We start from the raw sequence: 21,300 nt of genomic DNA, 5'->3' as shown, positions 1-21,300 counted from the left end.
ACTGCAGATGGACAATACTACCTCCAAAATCCCAAAATCTTTGGTTGTACCCATGACCTGGCAATGAGATGAATCTTCAGCTATAAATACTTGTGAAAGATCATAGTGATTTTTCCTTCCAATCAGCTAGGTGGATTTGTTTCACCACCGAAACCAGTTCGCTCAAGGGTTTCACCCTTAGCACTCCAAAGCCACAAGAACTCTCCAAATCAATATAAGGAAATGATTATGCATACCAAAAGAGTGAGCTCCAACCTCTCTTTTATCATCAAATACCATGTGTCATCAGAATACCATAGGTCTCTCTAAGTGATTATTCGGAGAGCGGCACTACAGTGGGATATTTCTTCACATGACTAGAAGGATTGGTACTCCAGCAATGACTTGATTGCACCTAATCATCTATCAAGTATGGAGTTGAGAGGGCTCATCCCAGAGATGAATATTTTCAAGTGAATATAAGGATGCTTGGACCTTTTTGGAGGGTTTGGGGACGGAATTTTGGTCACCCTATGCTGCAATATGATTTCCGACTACTATATTTGATATAGTATCATCAACATCTGCTATCCCCAGTCCATAATGCAAAATAGGTGTTGTTTGACTTGGAGGATAGATACTTCATAGTGTGCGGTCATTTTTCTTTCGTATAATCTGCAAGCTTTTGGTTGATTAGTGTTATATCAGCAGTTCCCATCTATGCACAGTTTGGCCAAGAGTGGGATTTCGAATGGCCTTCGCATTATTTGTCACCTCTCAGAGTCAATGAAGCAAATATTCTGGGAGTGTCAATTTGCTTACAGTTATTGGAGATATCTATAGCATCACTGTTTAGTTTCACATCAAGGTAAGCTTCACTAATGTGTTGTTTGGAGATTGTTGTTACCTAGTTTATTCCACCACCAGAAGGATCTGGCAGTTGCCAGTGCTTGATGGTTTCAGCCTTATTCATTCTTTGGAAGATCAGGTGTGAGTCTGTTTGAGTGTGAGATTACCTTACTGCCTGCTTTTGGTACTATATGCTGTGATGAGGTACACACCATCTGCTCCTACCTAACGGGACAATATTGATCAAGGATGCCCACTATTTAGAGCCCACAGCTTACTCTGATTTTATTTGTGTTCTAGTCACATTGTGGTTATATATGCCTTTATTTTCAGTTTGTAAATATTTTTCTGTAAATCTAAGACATATTTTTCAAATTTAATATGTGTGTGTGTGTAAAAAGAAGAACAAGAAGATATGGTGACAATTGATCATCCTATCCCAACTCTTTCAATTCTTTGATATTTACATCAATGACCATCCATATTGTCCAAAGAAAATTTTATTTGGTTTTCTTCCAATTGAACTTATACATGGGCTATTGATTTCACTATATAGTTACAGGATAAGAGCCAACATGAACTAATTAAAAACTCATGATGAAATCATGAAAGCAACTTATCCTTGCGAATAAGCATCAAACACATTTATCATATAAAATTTTGCTTTTGGAGAATGGAAATCAAGGAAACAAGTATGTACATATGGAAAAGTCATACCCCCTATGTTGTTGAGTCGTTTCATCTATGGTACTCATTGCCTCCCAAAGAAGTGGAAGTGGAACCCAATGGGGAGGATACTTAAATCGTGCAACATCCAAAATAAGTGCCATGTCTTTTCCAGCATGGTATCCACCAATTGGAGAAAAATGGCCAGTCCCTGTCTGCAAACCCAAAATAAATAAAGGAAATTTCACAAAAGATACTTAACATGTACTATCCAAATCATAACGACAATTCACTTGTGAATGAATACCAAAAAAGACAAAAAATAAAAAATACAATATCATGTCTGCCAAACATCTTTCTTTTATTTTTCCAAAACGGAAAGAAACTCCAACATTCTATTATTAAAAGAAAGTATGGAATGCATACACCTGTTTTGATGTTTTCAACCTACATTCATTGCTCAATTTTGTATACTTTTTAAAATGCATAACCCTTCTCTATATTATTTGTACAATTTAGATGTTTAATTAACTACTGTAAAATTCCAAATTGAAATCTACAACTAATAATAGACACATGAACTAGGCTATAGCAAATAAAATCACAAATATGCCGGCACCATCAAAAACACCAAGAAACTGGCAAATAAGTTGAGCCATTTTATTAATTCATATGCATAAATCAAGTACGATAGGATGACGATCATAGAACCTAGGCTTGCTACTGCAAGCTCACCAAACCCAAGTGGAATGATGTAGTCTCAAATGCTGGAAATGGCCCCAACTGATAGCTCACACGACCCAGTAAACTACTACTGTTCCTAAAGTGGCACTGGTGATTCAGGCATCCAATCTGCTCAGAAAATTCCAGGAAATTAACTGGAGCCTCCTCACAAGGAATCCAAAATAACCCTAAAGAATCTCTTGGGCCCAAGTGGTGGAAATGTTCCCAGTGTGAATTGTGCCCTCCTCCAACAATTTCTGCTACTGGATGCTGGATGGAACTAGGAATTCTGCCCTCATAAGTGCTCAGAAAATTCTGCAAAATTAATCCTAACCTCCTCTCACCAAACCCACAAAAACCCAGAAAAGGTTTGGGTTGAATCCACCGACCCCCAGTGACCACCAACAAGTGCAAGTTGCCCAATCTGGCCAGAAAATGCCCTACGTCTTGATATAAATGAATTATGCCCCAAATCTACCACGAGAAATTTCTCCCAACTCCGGCTAATTCTCCACTAAGAAATACCTCCTATCTCTAGCCCTTATCTCTCCACAAATTCTTCTCCCTTCTTCCCTAGTGCAGGCTAAGCCAGAAACCCCTGTGCAATGTTCAGAGTGAGAGAAATGGCTCCTCAAAATCCCTGCCTCACAGCCCAACAAATTCACTACAAAATCTTCAGCAATGTGTGGGAAAAACACCTGCAAATCATCCAAAACTCTAACAATCTATAGCCGATATCAACTGGGGTGCTTTGAACAACTTCTGTGCCCAAGGAAAATACACACCAGCTGGAAATGATTTGCAATGTAGCTCCTTTAAAAGTCCTGAGACAGACTTCTCTCTACTCTCCTAAGGTGACACTTGGAGTTCACCGAAGGTAGAGGTGGAATTCCCGTTTGAGTATCCCTCATGCTAAACAGCATTGTTGACTTGGCTAAACAGCTCAAGAAAACTTGTGTTTAGAAGTTAAATTGTCAAAAGATGTAAATGAAGGCCTCTTCTCCTTATTTATAATTGTTGGCCTCCTTTTCTCCCTTGGTGGTTCCCACTCTTTCTCTCTCCTAATTCGCACCCTCTCCTCTTTTCTCTCTCCTCCAAGAGTGTGAGTTCCCTTCTTCACCAAATTTCTCTCTCTTGTGGGCCCCATGTTCCACTACAGCTGCAATTTCCCTTTTTCCTCCTAACTCCCAACGTCGGAATTGCCTCCTCTTCCAAAAAATGTCTCTAATGTGTAAAATCAAAATTGGGAATATTACAACTACTATGTTGTCTCAAATAAATTATCCCATCACGTCATGCGTTCTCAAGTTCAATCTAATGTGATTATTTTTGTCAATGTTGTGTACCACCATTGATTTCATGAAATGTGGTGTCTCTAGTCCATCAAAATACATGGTACAAAACCCAAACCTTTAATAAAGGTATGTCACAAAATACAAACCTAAAATAACGGTGTCTCAAGAATGAAGTAAAACTGACACAATGTGACAAATAATCCTACATCACACATATTACCCTTCCTTTTCAACAACCCTACTTTTGATTCAGCTTTCACATATAATTTCAATGGTAAAATATTCTAAAAGTTGAGTGTGATTTTTCCTCTTAAACAAGATCAGAACTTTGCTGTTTTTCTTCTCCCTTTTTTCTGTCAAATCCATCCTTATTTTCAACCTTCTCTCTTTCAAATCTGGAATATCATTTTTTAGCCTCATACAACAGCGTTCCAGTTTTCATATCACATGGTACTAAGGAACAAAAGAAAAACAATTAAATCTGAGTGATTGGTCCCAATGTACCATAGACAAGATAGAATCATGAGCATAATTCAAACATTACTTTGGGTTATCAAATAACTTTTGTATTATATGCATAATTTGTTGAAGAATGTAATGAGTGTCAGTCTTCATAATTATATTTGAAATGTATTTGTCAAAAGAAAGAAAAAGAAATTTTATTATTAAATAAATTGACTTATTAAAGCATGGGTTTCATGCTTGGGTCAATTGTTTTTAGGTCAAAGCCTCCATTGAAGGCTTCTAAGTTCTAGGGTTTATGTCAAGTATCCTTGTCCATGTCATATTGTAAAGAACCTTTCTTGGGATTTATTTGTCAAAGAAGAAATTTATTTTATTGTAAAATAGGTTAATTAGGCCTCCTCCACCAAGTTGGCCTCAAAATAGACAAGTCGACCTAAATTGGGCAGCAGAATCCCTATATAAAGGCAACAACTCAACCTCATTTGTCAGTCACTCATAACAAGTTCGAACTGCAACTTCTGGGGCCAGAAAAATTGTGAATTTCAAGGAAGAAGAAGAAGAATAGCGAAGGAGGAGGAGGTCTCTCACAAGCATAAGAAGTCAAAATTCTCTTTCTTTTTCCCACATGTGTGAAGTTGTGAAGCTGATGGAAGGGTCGAAATTCTGCAACAGCTGGGAAGGCCGAAATTCTGAAGTTGTTGGTGAAGCTGGGGCCAAAATTTCTAAGTCGATGCTGGGTTGAAGCTATTGGACAAGAAGGGACTATTAAAGTGAGCTAAAACATATTGAAAGATTGTCTTGGTGGAGGAGGAAGGTATGTTGGTATAGGGTCTTGGTCCATCTCATTTGAATTACTGAAGGAAGAGTTCTTGACTGGGTTTTCCCCTATATAGGGGTTTTGCCCTGGTTGTGTGCCTACATCTGGTGTTCTTGATCTTCGTGTTTTGGTTTTGGTAATTGCTTGATGAACTAAGATAAAAGAAGAACATAAGAAAGATTATAATAATAATCACAAGTAATTATCAACAAAAGAAAATCTTTCTGCCTTTTTTATTTTCCAACATGGTATCGGAGCAAAGGTGAAGAAGGAAAAAGGCAAGTCAAAGATCTATTAATGAAAAATATCATATAAAGAGACAAGCCTACTATCTACAAGAACTATGAAAAACTCAATGAAGAGAGAAAAACAAATTAGAAGGAGCCTCCAACTACAGGGCCTGGAAAAAGAAGATAGACCTCATTCTCGAAAAGAACAAAGTTTTGGATCTAGTTCAAGGAAAAATCAAGCCTACTGATGAATCAAGTGATGTAGAGAAATTAAAGTCTAGAGAAATCGAAATCGTGGCTATGAACCTAATAGTGGATGGAGTTGGGGTTAACCTAATTCCATACATATGCAACATAAAATCCGCTCAAGAAATGTATGAGGCTCTCTCTAAATTATTCAAGATCAAGAACATTGGTCAAATAGCAAGCCTCGATAATGAACTAAGAAGTGTTAAGATGACAAATGATGATATTTTTTCATCATATTTTATAAAGATATCCAGAATCAAAGACAAACTTCAAGCAATAGATGAAATTGTACCAGAAAAAGGGCTCGTGATTACTACCCTTCTTGGACTACCAACACCATGGAGTGCCTTTGCATTAGGAATCAACAATTGGAAGGATACTCCAACATTCGAACAAATGTGGAATGTATGTGGTCAAGAAAAAGCCAGAGTATCATTAATAAGCAACGAGGAGGAGGAAGAAGATAACACCTCAAATACCTATCCTGCTCATCACAAGAAGGGAACCTAAAAAAAGGTTCAAAGGACTAAAGAAGAAAATGGACCTATTCAAGATTGAATGTTACAAATGTCACAAGATGGGTCACTACAAAAGCCAATGTCCAGAAAAAACAAGAAATAAGAAGAGAGAGGGAACATGTGAATGTTTCTGATGAAGATCCATCTAAAACGAACAAGACCGAAGAACCATAAGTCAAGGACTTATACTACTAAGTCCTCTCTCTCTCATAATCCACTCAATCCTTTATCGTTTTTTTGAAATGTTTTTATTTATGTTTACATTCCTAGAGATTATAGGTCTAACATATATTGTTAGAACATTTTTCATTTTTATAAAGTTGTAGGTATCCCTCAAGATTGGATTAAGAGGGAGCCCTCACCATTTTACCAAAGATAAGTATCTTACTCCTTGTCTTATCTTTTATGTTTGGTTTCCCTCTCTTATCAAGATGTGTTTGTATTGTATGCTAATAACCTTTTCTTTATATTTTCCTTGGTTAGGAAAGCCTACAAAATACACAAAAGTTATGGAGGAGACTTCAGAAGATAAACTTGAAGCATGGAAGAAGTTATGTTGCAAAGGAAGCCCTTCAAGAATTGATGTCATACAAGGTTTGTTAAGGAACAACTCGAGGTATGTCTTAAACTATAAGCTTTGTTATAAAGTTCTCTTCATGCAAAAGGTACGGTCATTCTTCTTTTTAAATTTGCTTTACATTACTGACATCGTTATGTCTAGGTTTTTGAATCATAGAGATTCTTGTTAGGGTGATTAATCATTAGATTGAATCTACCCTCATTATATTATCATTCTTGTGGAACCTTAAAAGGGTTCACTGTAAGAACACTAACCTAAGGGTATGTCGATGCTAATATTGAAACCCTAGTCTACTTAGGATTGTTGATGAAATCTAGAATTCCTATTCTTTTGATGTTTTGAAATTGTTATAGAAACCCTATCCCTTTAGGGTTTTTTGTTAATATCTAATTCATGTATTGAAACCCTAGATCTTTAGGGTTTGGTAATCTAGGGTTTATGAACTAAACATGTATAATATCTATAGCAAGGTCCTATGAATGAATCCCTAAGAATCTGTTTGTTTGTCTAATCGAAACCCTAGCCTGATCAAAATTGTTATATGTCTAACTATGATGTATAGATATTGGTGTGTACTGCTAGTGCATGAAATCCTAGAAATGTATTTGCAAGTATGCTGACCTAATTATTCATACTCATAGATTGTGAATTCTAGGGTTTACAACAAAGCCCTAGTAATTGATATTCTAGGATATGATAATATTGTTTTCCGATATGATTTATTTTTTATAATAAAATCTAGGGTTTGCAAATAAACCCTAGTAGTGTCTAACATTGTTGAAACCTTAGATGCATGGTACGATTGTTATTAACTGCTAATATCTAAGGCTTTGTGTCTCAAAGTTGGAATCTAGGGTTTGCAGTGAATCATAATAGAGTCTAACATATCTCTAAAAATAATATTGAGGTCCTAGATAGAATGAGATTAATTGAGTTGCATTATATTGTAGTTAAAGGGTCTATTACAATAACCCTAGCAAGAAGTATGTATCTCTCGCTGATCATGAACCTAACTAAGTATTTGATGTCTAAAGTCTAATTGCTTCCATTATATTGACATGATTATGATATAGCTAACTTCATGCTTTTGTATTTGGTTGTACTTGTTTAAGTTGTGTAGGTACATAATCTTCAAGATGTTGGAGATATTCATAAGTAATGTTGATTTGATAATATTGATAAACATGATAAAGAATGAAGATGATCAAGATGACCTTGATGTTATAAAAAGGAATGAATCCATGATAGGTTCTATGATGTTGATTATGATATAGTTAACTTCATGCTTTTGTATTTGGTTGTACTTGTTTAAGTTGTGTAGGTACATAATCTTCAAGATGTTGGAGATATTCGTAAGTAAAGTTGACTTGATAATATTGGTAAACATGATGAAGAATGAAGATGATCAAGATGACCTTGATGTTGTAAAAAGGAATGAAGCCATGATAGGTTCTCTGATGTTGATCTCCCCAAATTAAGAGGGAGGGCATATTATGATAGTCATGATGGATACCTTGAAGAAGAAATTGGAGAATGAATGAAAGTACTACAATGTATTGAGGATGTCTTGGTGTTGTTGAAGAAATGAAAGAAGAAAAGCTTTCGACTAGTTACATATGAATAACTTGATGTAAGTAGCAACAAGTTGATTAAGGACATCGAAAGTTTGTGTTTACTTGTTTGTATATTCGAAAACTTATTGTTGATTAGGGTTTGTGTTTGTAAAGGTAAACCTCTCCATGAAGAAGAATGAACAATTGGGAAGCATGCTTGGACAAATGGATATATCTAGTTTATTAGGGAGAGATGAAGCATCTAATGGCAGATGCTTGGGAGGACATCTGGCCGGCCTATGTGTGTTTGATGTCTAGATCCCGAAGAGGGAGGGTGGCATTAGTCTTAGAGCTCTAACCTTGGATATGCACCTAGATCCTTAGGTTGATGGTTAGTTAGTAAGCCTAATGGTACCTAGACTAGTTGAAAGGTTTAGTCCATCTTAGTCCCACCTGGATAGATTACCCTGTGTTAAGTTATGGTATGTTCTATGCTTATAACAGTTTACTTTTTTTTCTTATTATATTCCACCGATTAGCAATCACATGTACATAAAGTAAAGTGCAGATAGAACATTAAACGATCGACAAAAAACAAGCCAAGACAAGAGACACAAGATGTGGCGGCTAGCCAGGGACAAACCCCACAACATGTGGGAAAACCCTTTGATCAAATCTTCTTTTATCTTCAATAATTCAGCAGAGAGAAATAGTACAATAAATCTGATTCATATCAGCAGTAGAAAACCCTAGATCAGTAGCATCAGCGTTAGCAGCTTCATTATCAAACTAGGGCAAACCATATCTCACAAATCGACAGTCGGATTGACTTCATTCCACCACCAAAAGTTTCGGCTTCCAGAGGAGGTTCAGATGAACCTACAGCGCAGTTCAGATGAGGAGATCTTCTAGGCCACGCAATTCAATCTTTACTTCTGCAGTTGCAGCTTCAGTTTCAGCAGTTTCCGGCTTCAAACTAGGGCAGTCGATATCTTGCAAATCGTTCGTCGGATTGACTTCATTCCACCACCAAAAGTTGCGGCTTTCAAAGGCGGTTCAGATGAACCTACAGCGCAGTTCCAAAGAGGAGATCTTCTAGACCACACAAGTCAATCTTTACTTCTGCAGTTGCAGGTTCAAATTCAACAGCTTCCGGCTTCACATGTGAGAGAGAGAGACCCATTTCAGCGCAGTAGAGAAGAGACTCATATCTGCGCAGTAGAGAGAGAGAGATGTGATGAGATGAGTGAGTCCAAATGAGGAAAAGTCCTCTCATATTTATACACAACGTTGGTGAGTGAATAGATGCGACTGTTGGGCTTCTGAGCCTACATGAGTTGTAGGTCGGCTTGATAATAATTCCATAATCAAAATAAATTCATATCTCCATGAATACTTATCAGAATTGGATGATCTTTATATCAATCCTACACCTCTCGACGAGAGGAATCTAATAAAAATATTATTATCCATGAATAAGATGACCCACATGAAGTTTTGCCCTGGTTGCCAATTTTAACACCCTGGCTAGGAATCTAATCTGTAGCACTGAGTGTGTTGAACTCTTCATAGTTCATTTTGGAGATCTTCCATGTACCTCTATAGATATAGGTAATTATGAATACCTCCCTAGTTAAGAGGGAGTGTTGAAGAATGTAACTAGTGTCGGTCTTCATAATTATATTTGAAATGTATTTGTCAAAAGAAAGAAAAAGAAATTTTATTATTAAATAAATTGACTTATTAAAGCATGGGTTTCATAATTGGGTCAATTGTTTTTAGGTAAAAGCCTCCATTGAAGGCTTCTAGGGTTTATGTCAAGTATCCTTGTCCATGTCATATTGTAAAGTACCCTTCTTGGGATTTGTTTGTTGAAGAAGAAAATTTTTTATTGTAAAATTGGTTAATTAGGCCTCCTCCACCAAGTCTGCCTCAAACTGGACCAGTCGGCCTAAACTGGGCAGTAAAATCCCTATATAAGGGCAGCAACTCGACCTCATTTGTCACTCACTCACAACAAGTTTGATCTACAACTTCTTGGGCCAGAAAAAGTGTGAATTTCAAGGAAGAAGAAGAAGAAGAATAGCGAAGGAGAAGGAGGTCTCTCACAAGCATAAGAAGTCAAAACTCTCTCTCTTTTTCCCACGTGTGAAGTTGTGAAGATGCTGGAAGGGCCAAAATTCTGCAATTGTTGGGAAGGCCGAAATTCTGAAGCTACTCGTAAATTGGGGCCGAAATTTCTGAGTCAATGTTGGGTTGAAGCTGTTGGACAATAAGAGACTATTGAAGTGAGCTAAATCATATTGGAAGGTTGTCTTGGTGGAGGAGGAAGGTTTGTTGGTATAGGGTCTTGGTCCATCTCATTTAAATTACTGAAGGAACAGTTCTTGACTGAGTTTTCCCCTATATAGTGGTTTTTCCCTGGCTATGTGCCTACCTCTGGTGTTCTTGATCTTCGTGTTTTGGTTTTGGTAATTGCTTGATGAACTAAGATAAAAGAAGAACATAAGAAAGATTATAATAATAATCACAAGTAATTATCAACAAGAGAAAAAGTGGTTTTTCCCTGGCTATGTGCCTACCTCTGGTGTTCTTGATCTTCGTGTTCTGGTTTTGGTAATTGCTTGCTGAACTAAGATAAAAGAAGAACATAAGAAAGATTATAATAATAATCACAAGTAATTATCAACAAGAGAAAATCTTTATGCCTTTTTGATTTTCCAACATAATTCACCATAGATACACTCAAATGTCAATATGATAGAATGAGAAGAGTTTCATAGGTACCTTTCTTGTCTGCAGTATTGAGATAGATGATCTTACATTTCAAAATTTAGCTTTGAATTCTGCGTTTATAGGAGTGGCCTTCACACTCTCACTAATCACTATTTACGCACTGAGCAGTCCCATTAACCTACTTTGTTCCCATTCATCTACTTTTGGTCATTTGTTGGACATTAATAGACTTACCTTACCTTTCCTCCCCTATTTCTCTTGAAATTTTTATTGATGTGATATTTTTGCTTGAATTGATATCAAATGTTCTTTTGAGATATATTCTACATTCTCAAGACTTATAGTTTGTTAAATGACACTAATATCATCCATCGTCAAGAGAAATGAAGGAATTATTAGAATATTGTCCAATCAAATATATTACTGAATTTGCCAATATTCAACTTACTACATTAGATAAGGCATTTTAAACTATATATTGATTGATTCATGCAAAGTTTTCATATAAAAAGATTCCCACCTACTGGCTAAACCTGTCATAACCAGAACCAAATGGACTTGATCATATACAATTTGTTTGATGACAAGTGTCAATGGTGCCATGAAGGAGAAGAACAAGGCAAACTTTTCATATTTGAGTGCTCAGCTAGGTGTTGTTATTGTGTTTCACCAATGTTATAATGTCCAATATGGCTAGCATGTGCATATCCTGTCTGTTGATGATCCCACCAAGGGAGTTAATGGAAATTTGTTCAATCAAAATTTCATAACCCTATTTCATGAATGTCAATGGCCAAGTAATGTTGGATTACCAAAACTAGTCCCTAGGTGAGTGTGTTGTAAGATCTTTAATCCTAGGTATCACTACCATCCCTTGAGGCATTGTATGATGCTTCTCCAACACTTCAAAGAGAACGTCCAACCCCACTTGATGACTCAACTAGGCACTTTAACCTAGGACATTGACCACTTATTAAGGAGCATTGACCTTGGGATGCCACGACACAATTGATGACACTCTTCTCTCCCTCCATGAACTTGAATGCTACCTTTAGAAGCCAGAATGGTTCCTTGAGGGTTAATGTTTCCTAGAGTTAACAAAACCCCTCTAAGTCGGAATTGCACCTACTTGATCGAAATTTCCTCTTCTCTAAGGAGATTTGATGATGATGATGACATCAGGCCCTTCTAGAAGGGATGGTGCATGGGAGTCTTTAGGATCACAGGGGATGTAGCTATTTCAACAATTTTTGAAGTAGTCTTCTTCTTTGTTGGAGCTATGGCATCGTCAAAAGAACTACCAAGAGATTTAATGGGATTATTATAATGAGTAGCCAAAAGAGAAGTTATTTTGTCGTCATAAATATTCTCTTTAAAGGGGATGAAGCTTCATCTTCAAATATCAAGGATGTCAACTCAGCCTAAGGATAAGGCTCAAAAAGACAAGGCAAAGCAGGCCTTCCTAAGACCTATCTAGGGCACAAGTGAACTAGGGTTTAGTGAATAGGCAAGGAAAAGGGCTTACCAAGGTACACAAGGCCAAGAAAACGTTTGATAAATAATATATATGATCAATAATTGGAACAAGAAGCCTTCAAAAAGTCCAAAGTTGAACCCTATGGCTAGGTTAGGGTTTACCCTAGGGAAAAATTACCTTGGGCTTATGACGTCAGCCATAAAATGGAAGAATTCACCATGGGAAAGAGATAATTTTGAGGCAATAAGGCACAAACCACGTGTAGAGTCCTCTCAAAGGCAAATGCACTCCTAGTTGAATTCATCCCTAAGCATAGCCTAGCAACTTGCTTGAAATGCTGAAAATTGAAGAGATATAAAATTTAGGTTTAGGAAAGTTTTTATGGTGTGATCACATACGCAGAAAGACCAGTGCTTGATCTTAGGTGATGAATTCTAGAGGGAGATCTACTCGGTGAAAAACCAAACCCTAGTATGCAGTAAGGGCAAGAAAAACCCTAGTTTTCATAACCTTGGCTATCAACTTATGAGGGGATAAAAACATTGAAGAGAGCTTTATTACCGCTCAAACTAGCAGGGGTCCTAAAAGGGCATCCTTGAAGGGTTACTACTAGGTCAAGGGCAACAATGGAGCAATAGCCCATTGTCACCTCGGCTAAGGCTCCCTACTCTTTACAAACTTTCACTAAAGGGAGGAGACCTGTTATAATAAGGATCACGAAATAATGGATCAATGATAGGATGAGAGATGATCCTGGAAGCCTGTTAACAAGAGAGGCGCAGATATATGGCTTGCTTGCTTTGAAAGCAACATGAAAGGCTCTCTAGGAAGGGCTTAGGGGAATTTTAAGAGCTAGGGTTTGAGTATATGACTTCTTAAGAAGATTGTTAGCTCCAAAAATCCAACTTGACTTCCAAGTGGTCTTTATGAAATTGGCTTCAATAAGTTGTGGCACCACATGAGACCAAGTAGACCCGACGTTAGGTTAAGAGATGGGGTTGTGAAACCAATGATGTGCTTGACTTAATCAGGGGGAGAATGCGATCAAGGAAGGAATTTTCAATGAAAGGTAATGCAATGATCCCAGTGAGGTTTCTAGCCAAAGGGAACCAAGGGCAAGATTCAATCTCGAAGCTAGGGCTTGGGATATCTCAAAATCCCACAGTCGGAATTTCTTCAAAATTGGAGGGCACCTAGGAGACACACCAGCGCAATAGGATCCAAGAGATCGAATTTTTTTGATGTGTGGTTTGCAAGAAATTTGATTCCCGTCTAGACCCAATGGGGCTAGACCTAGAAAAGAAAGCAAGAGGGGAAAAATTTAGGGTTTTAGGGTGATCACCTATGGCAAACCAATGCCTAATCCTTTGGGCAGATTGGAGTCAAGAATGATTATGAATATGGATTTTAATTTTCTAGGTCAAGGAGGCTTCAAAAACTTTACACTTTGTTTTGAAAAATAGATGGCTTATCAAGATGAATTTAAACCATGAAACATCCCTAGGAACATTCATTCATTATACATGACACAAACATGAAGCAACACTATCTACAAACAAAATTTCCACAACTTCACATAAATGGATGCAGTAAATTAGCCCTAGTATAGCGAAATCCCAGCAACAATGTATGTGACAAAATAGAAAGAAATAATAGCATTAAATTGGACTTACATGTATAAGAGTATATCCAACCATCAAAAATTTTCCAATCAAGAAGCTTCAAGACAAGAGAAATTGATCCAAACATCAAAATTCATTCCATGCTCCAAAATTTCGTCCTCCAAGAAGGATAGCAGAGTTCTCTTAAGAGATACAAGTCCAAACCAAGTGATGATGCTAAAATGAAATCACATCACTTGTATTTATACATGTCCAAATGAATTCGATTGGTCTAATGAGGCCTAATACAACCCCTAGAATAAAATAATGTGCAAAATAACCATATTTTGGTGACAAGCCCACCAAACTAGCTCAAAATCAAAAGAGTAAGCCTCTCAAGAGGTCGAATGATCAATAATACATGTCGTTGGGCCTTAGAGGAGGCCTAATGAAGTCCATAGGTGCCATAATGTGAAATAGGACTCCCAAAAGTAGTGGACCAGGGGTTGGCCCCTTGTTCTCCAAAATAATGAACTTGTGGTGCTCCAAATGGATGTGGGGGCACACAAGTGTCCTCATGGGTCTCCAAACAGATCGAAGATGCTTGTAGACCATCTGCAAGGGCTCGGATGATGGTATAAGTGATGCCACATCATCATAGAGGTCCTGGGTCATCTGCCAAGTGCATGATGTAACTGTGGGGCCAGTTGGGCATGGTGATCTAGGTGCATCTTCCTCGTCCAATAGGTGAACCACGAGCAATCTATGAATGACTCTAGGATCCATGAAAATTGTCTGTTAATGTGGAGGCCCATGGCTCTCTATACCCACCCTACATGTGCCAATGTAGCCCTCTGGAGGGTTAGGACCCTGTATAGGGAGACCAAACCCAAGATGGAGACCATCTACAATCCTACATAAGATCCAATGCGTCCCCTTGCCTTCCAATACACCAAGTCATTAAAGAAATCAAGTTAAAGAGTTTACAAACCATGGACAACAAGTGGGCACTTCATAATGGCATGCCCTTCCATAATGGGATTTGGCATGTGCTAATGTCTCCAAGCTCCAAGGGGGATTAACCAAGTACCCTATTAGGTGATTTTTACTTCTAAAGGGGATAGTATGTTCTTGGTACATCCTTCAAATGGTTGTGGCATGTGAAAAAGTGATGGAACAGAGTAGGGGATGAAGGGGCAATCTTGGGTCACATGCTAGGGTACAAGGGTAGCTGACAAAGGGAAGTTTGCACTTGGGTAAGTAATGTATAGGAGGGAGCAATCATGGTACATGAGTTACCCCAACCTTGATTTTTACACCCTTCTTCATATGTCTTTTGCCTTTTATGAGTTTTCTTTGGATAACAGCTTGAGGCTCAAGGAATGAGAGCATGATGTGTAAAGTATAGCAGTGGATACCCCCTTTAAGGTGGGGCAGTTCATTGCCCACCAGGGGTTGGGACAATCATGGGTTCCTGAATGATAGAGGAAGCTCATCTAGGGCCTGTAGGAACCAGGGTGATCGCCATGGAAATGTGGTAGAGCCAATGTATTGGTTTTTTCCCACGTGCTAAATATGTTTGTCCCGACCATCTTTTGCATTTTGTGGTACATTTTCCTATTGAATGTGGCCAATTATGCTTTTTCTTTTCTTCTTAGCTGCATCAACCTCCAGGGCATCATTTCAAGCCTAACCCTAGGTGTGGACAAGGGGAGGGGAAGGCTAACCCTATGTGGACCCAATGGAGGAATGTGGACTTGGGTGAGAGGAATGATGAATAGGGTTATAATGAGTAGAAGGGGAGTGATATATGTGGATGAGGGAGCAGGACCACACAACCAAAACCAGGGTTTCCCATGTGGTACCATCCCTAAAGCTCAAAGGTCAATAAAAGAGATCCCATAGGAATAAGGTCCAAGGTAGCATCTAAAAGAGGTCTAGTGGACAAGAGCACAGACCTAGCCCACTCATTCCGTCGAATCCCCCCATTAATCCATGCCCAAAAGTTTCCATGATAAGTAAACTACAATACTCAATTACCAAATGACAAGGCATACCTTTAGGTTTGGGAGGCCCACCTTCAAACATACAATCATGACAGATGGGTGAGGGACCACATGGCTAGCTCAGGTGGCCGTGAAGTGGCACAACAAGCTAGTTGGTGGCTGCAAGGGGTTGCTGGTTGTCCGCTGAGGACTGTCTTGGAGAAAAATTTTCTCTTAGGGATATCACCCACAAAATGGTAGGTAACATTTGTCTCCAACTGGGACGTGATGTTTCAAAAAGTGGGTGAAGCTACTCGAACAGGAGGTCATGGGAACATCAGCAATCTCTTGGTTACTGTAGACCTGTTAGCTGCATATATCAAAGACTGAACCCACTGGGCGGCATGTTTCTATGGTGTCTTATGATCACCCATGCTTGGTGTTAGGCCGTAAAATCAACAGAAAAATAAATATGCAAATTTTAATCTGAATGCAACTAATCTACCATGAGAAATATCCTATGATGTTAATCATAGATCCAATGCAACCAACATGTTAGTTGATCAGTACAGAACATGTACTTCTATGACTATTCATGCAACAGATCCAAAAACACAAATATGAGGGATTGCGAGGGCAGGAGGTGGGAAAATAAGAGACCCATATGCCATGGAAAAGAATCCCGAAAGAAGGGAAAGACACCAACCGAGATGATTGAATTTGCTCCTCTAACAAAAATATGGAAACGTCAATGACCAGGTACATAAATCTTTGATGAAGAACTATCTCGGGCCTACCATCCTCGGGGTAAGAAGGACTGGATGATTTAGACACATTTAAGATGATAATATCTTGGTCATTGGGAAAACAAGAGGCAGAATCATCATCAAAACCCCAAAACCCCAAATATATACAAAACACTAAAAATCCCCAAAACCAAAGTTAGAAAAAATAATTTACAAGTTAGATCTACAAAATTATTCACAAGATTTACAAATATACAAGGGTTTTGAAAATTTTAAATTTTTGAGAAAAATATTTTTATGGAGTTTTTTCCTTTGAAGAATGGCTAAAAATACTTTAGAAACCCCAATGTATACTATAACCTTAGCGAAGATTTAATCCACCATATAAATATTTGGAATCCAAGCAACAGTTTCTTTTCCCCAAATTTGTGAACTTGGAGGCCAAGGACTAAAATACCTACAAGCACTATGAATTTATCTCAAAAATAATTTGTTAAATCACATAGGGAATTAAACCACCTAAGATTAGCCCAAAACTATCAATAATATGGTTTTGTCTCCATCTAATGAAAAAACAAATCTTACCAATATTCAGCAAACCATAGATATGCATGTAGTCAGCACATACCACAAACCAATAAGCAAGAACACCTTGAATTGCACCCCAAAGTCTTTATTATGATTGAAAAAATAGATCCCAGCAGGACAATAGTTAAACAGTTGCTTCAACAGAAGTTTTTTAACCAAAGATCAAGATGTTAAAGACTCAAATGACTCTCTAATTTATAGATTTATCCTCCCAGTGGAAAAATAGCAGCTAATTTCTTTGATCCTCGTCAAAATAATCGTGGTCGAACATAAACACTTCAAGATCTTTTAATCTTGGCCCTTGATTTTTTATTTTTGAGGAATTTTCGAATTTATCATTTAATTCTATTTTTATTGGCTCATAATTAATTATTTTGAGCTAATTTCCTCAAAAAATTGACTTTGAATTAACCACCAAGGTCCAAGGGTCCAAATTTTCTTGAAATATACCATATTTCCTTGGTGAAGGACCTTTAAAAATTGATTCCTTTAAAACGCACAAATTTTTCCACTTGGAGAATTGTTTTTCCTAAGACAACTTAATTTTCATTTTATTAATTAATTTTCTAGCTTCGGATTTAATTTTTTTTGCCAGAAAAATTAATTAATTTACACATGAGGGGATTTAATTATTTTTCCACCCTCTAATACATAAGATTTTACATTTACAACCCTCAAAGGGGGAATACACATTTGGCATAGACCCTCAGGCACATAATGTTAAGAAATCTAGGGCATGGATAGTTAAAAGATTTCTCTGCTTGATAATAGCTTGTGATATACTTTTACTTCTTAGCTTATAATATTTTATTCATTATGTTATTATTGTGTTCTTTTCATCAAGACAATTACCAATATGCACAATAAAAGACAAGTGACACAGTATGTAGGCTTGTCAGCCAGGGCCAAAACCTCTCACCTCTTGAGAGGAAAACCCGATCAAAATTCTTCTTCTAGATCTTCAATTGACGAGTACCAAGACCATGACAAAGACCCTTGACTCTAGTATCCTCCCAAGAACCTTGTCACTAACCTTGATGCTCTGCCTCTTCCCTTCCTCGACTTTCTTCTTGATCTCGAACTGCTCTCCTTGGCTCCTTCTAGAGAAACTCGGTCTCTATCCTTCACACTACTTCTTCTTGACTTCCTTTAGAGAAACTCGGTCTCTATGATCTCACTAGCTTCCTCTAGAGAATATCGGTCTCTAGATCTCTATCTCTGTCACCTAGAACAAGTACCCCAGAAGAATCCTTTCTTCGTTATCCCAAAAGAAACTCTGCTTCATTGACCCCAAAAGAAACCTCCTTCGCTGCCCCAAAAGAATACTTCTTCGCTGCCCCAGAAGAAACTCCTTCGTTGCCCCAGAAGAAACTCTCCTTATCACTTCTTCACACTTCTCTTTAAGCCCTTCTTCGCACTTCTTCACCGAATGCATGTCGAGTTGCTTGCCTTCAAGTGAGGCCAAGTGAGGCTACTTATACAAATCAACTCATGACCCTTAGGCCGACATGATGACAAGTTGTGAGGCCGACTTCTTCTATCATATTCTTCCATCGTTGTAGGTCAACTTGAAGAGGATAACTGACAAGGTCTTGGAGGATAATTTACACAGACAAATTTGACCTTTTACAAAGTGTAACATGACTTCATTACATGACAATGACTCTATTTTATGACTAGATGACAAATAATTCCTAAAGACTCTCAATGGGAGTCTTGACTCAAAAATAAAATCTCTTGCTCATGAAACCCATGAAGCAAGCAATACAATAAATTTATCTTTTAAGTTTTTTCTTTACATCACAATACATAGAATCATAATTACATGTCATTATGAAGACCAAACCTAGTTACACTTTGCAACACATAACCTATCTGTGACACCATATGATCTAGTAGACCAAGTGATTTGTAATAAAATAATTAAGCCAACTAGCTTAAATTATTCTCGAATCACTTTTACATTAGACTCGACTAAAATCACTAGGACTCACATAAGATTTCGACAATAAATTTCACCCTAGCTTTGGGGGTTTAAGTTGGAGGGGAAAAACTCTTTGGATTAGCCGTGTTTAGAAACATTGATAATAGCAAGGTTAAAAAGCTTCCTAGGATGAAAATTGTCACCCAAATCATAGGCTTACCTAGCTTGTTACATATACTCAAGGTCTTACTATGATCATTTACATCATATAACTTGCAGAATGGGATGACCATGACATATGGATTGTTGATAGGTGATCCAATCCAGTTGAACAAAATTTGGTACTTTTGCTTCCTTGGAACTCTCACAATTTGAGTGCAACACACCCAATAGTGGAGTGAACAATTCTAATCTAATGTTGAGTTGTGATGTAGGCTCCATTAATGAAGGGATCTTTTGTGATGAGGAGCCATCTTGATTGGTCTCCACTCAACATTAGAGCTCTATATAAGTAGACAACCATGTGAGAGACAAATTACCAACATAGCAAGCTCAATTGATCTTTTCTAGTGGAGGAAAAATTTGATCAAGGAGAGATATGTTGTTGGAAATCATATTTATCATTTCTTCATCATTCTCTCTCTCTTTTGGAGGCCGCACATGTGAGGAGTTGAACAACTTGACCAACAGAGTTGGTTGCAGCATGATCGAGTTTTGACCAACCGCAGGTGTGATCCGTACAGTGTAGTTTGACCAAATTTGACTACTCGTGCAAGTTGACCAAAGGGTTGACCACAACAGCGCATACGGATCGTTGGTCGTAGATCGCAAGTTTGAAACAAAGTTTGACCACAAGACAGTTTGACCAGGTTGTTGACTGATGTTGAATTCTGATTTTTGACTGGTTTGACCAGTAGTTGTTTGACCGAGTTTGACTGGTATATTGACTTGTATATTGGCACAGATTTCTAGACAAATTTCTCATTTGTAAACCTTGTTGAAAGACAATTTCTCCTCCAGTAAAGACTGCTAGGTTTTCTCCCAAGGTTGGGCTTTCCAAGTGAGAAGTTTTGTGTCTACTGTGCATGGATGTCTTTCTATGATCTTCATTATTTCCGCTACATTTACAGTTGAGATTTTGTGTGTGTAATTATTCAATGATATCGTTGGCTTGAAAAGTACTAGTTGAAAATCATTATGACATCATTATTAGTTCAAAAAATTGTATTCTACTGCATTTGCCATAGAATTTCAATAAAACCAATCTGGCCAGATCAGCTAATATGGATCTCACACCATTGGAACTATCGTCCACGTGGGTTTGCACCCAGCCTTCAAGCTTCATGAGCTCTCAAAGCAATTAAGAAAATCAACATCCAACCTGTCCAAGAGCAAGTTGTAATCTTCTTTTTAATGTCATGGGCTATCATAATACCATGGGCAATTACCATGTGAAGCAACAAAACTTATAGCGTGTTGACTAAAATGTAAAATACACAAACGTATTTTGTAAATAATATTTTATTAGTATATATAAATATACAAGGATGATTTTATGTTACAATGAGACCCTGCTTATATACCTAGGCAGGTATCCTTTCATGACTGAGCATGTCTTTTAGACCAGTGTTGCGAAAAACGCAAATTTATCGGAAAATCGTGATTTTTGGAGTTTGGTGATATTATCCCCTGATTTTTACGCTAAATTTTTGTTTCACAAAAAATCACGAAAAAACACGATTTTTTCGTAAAAACTGTGATTTTTGGGAAAAAAATATTTGGAAAAATCAACGATGTTTTTGATGATGAGGAGGAGGTGACACAACCTACCCAGGCTACCCTTGTCACCAGTGGAGGACGTGGTCTACCTCCTGTAGCTCCTAGTTCTTCAGCTTCTAGAGCACAGCAGAGTCCACTGCCAACTCCGCCGGTGTCTACATCTAGAGGGGCAGAGGAAATCAGTAGTATTAGACTTTAGTTATTTGGTTCATTTCATTGTATATGATATTATGACTAATGATATGAGATACATTATTATATTTTTTGTTGATATTTTGAAGCTGAGTTGGGACTCAGGAGTCAGGACTTACTATTCAGGACATGATTCATTGTTATGTGTGATCATATGATGTAGCACTAGAAATGATATTACACATATTATATATTAGTTATTTTATCATATTTATGTCTCAATGTATTTATTTTATGTTGTAAATGCTTTAGATATTAAAAAAATTGAAAAAAAATGAATATTTTTGTATGTTACGATTTTTTCCCGATTTTTGCCGATTTTTTTTATTTTTTCTGATTTTTTTCCCC

The 21,300-nt window shown here is 37.4% G+C and overlaps 1 protein-coding gene across 2 annotated transcripts in view; it reads right to left on the bottom strand.

Annotated features, from left to right (window-relative positions):
* LOC149251682 (glutathione gamma-glutamylcysteinyltransferase 1-like) overlaps positions 1–21,300 on the bottom strand; it is a 404,629-nt gene that overhangs the window by 267,945 nt on the left and 115,384 nt on the right. For both annotated transcript variants that reach the window (XM_089459521.1, XM_089459522.1), the window contains exon 4: positions 1,546–1,709. In XM_089459521.1, coding sequence (XP_089315647.1) covers positions 1,546–1,709 — 164 coding nt within the window. The remainder of the gene's footprint in view (positions 1–1,545; positions 1,710–21,300) is intronic.

Source organism: Pinus tabuliformis, chromosome 7 (assembly GCF_031772625.1).
Source record: "Pinus tabuliformis cultivar Carrire ecotype Pingquan chromosome 7, CPIR1, whole genome shotgun sequence".
In the NCBI taxonomy this organism is placed as follows: domain Eukaryota; kingdom Viridiplantae; phylum Streptophyta; class Pinopsida; order Pinales; family Pinaceae; genus Pinus; species Pinus tabuliformis.
The sequence above is the reverse complement of the archived record's forward strand: the minus strand, read 5'-3'. Positions and strand labels throughout refer to the sequence as shown.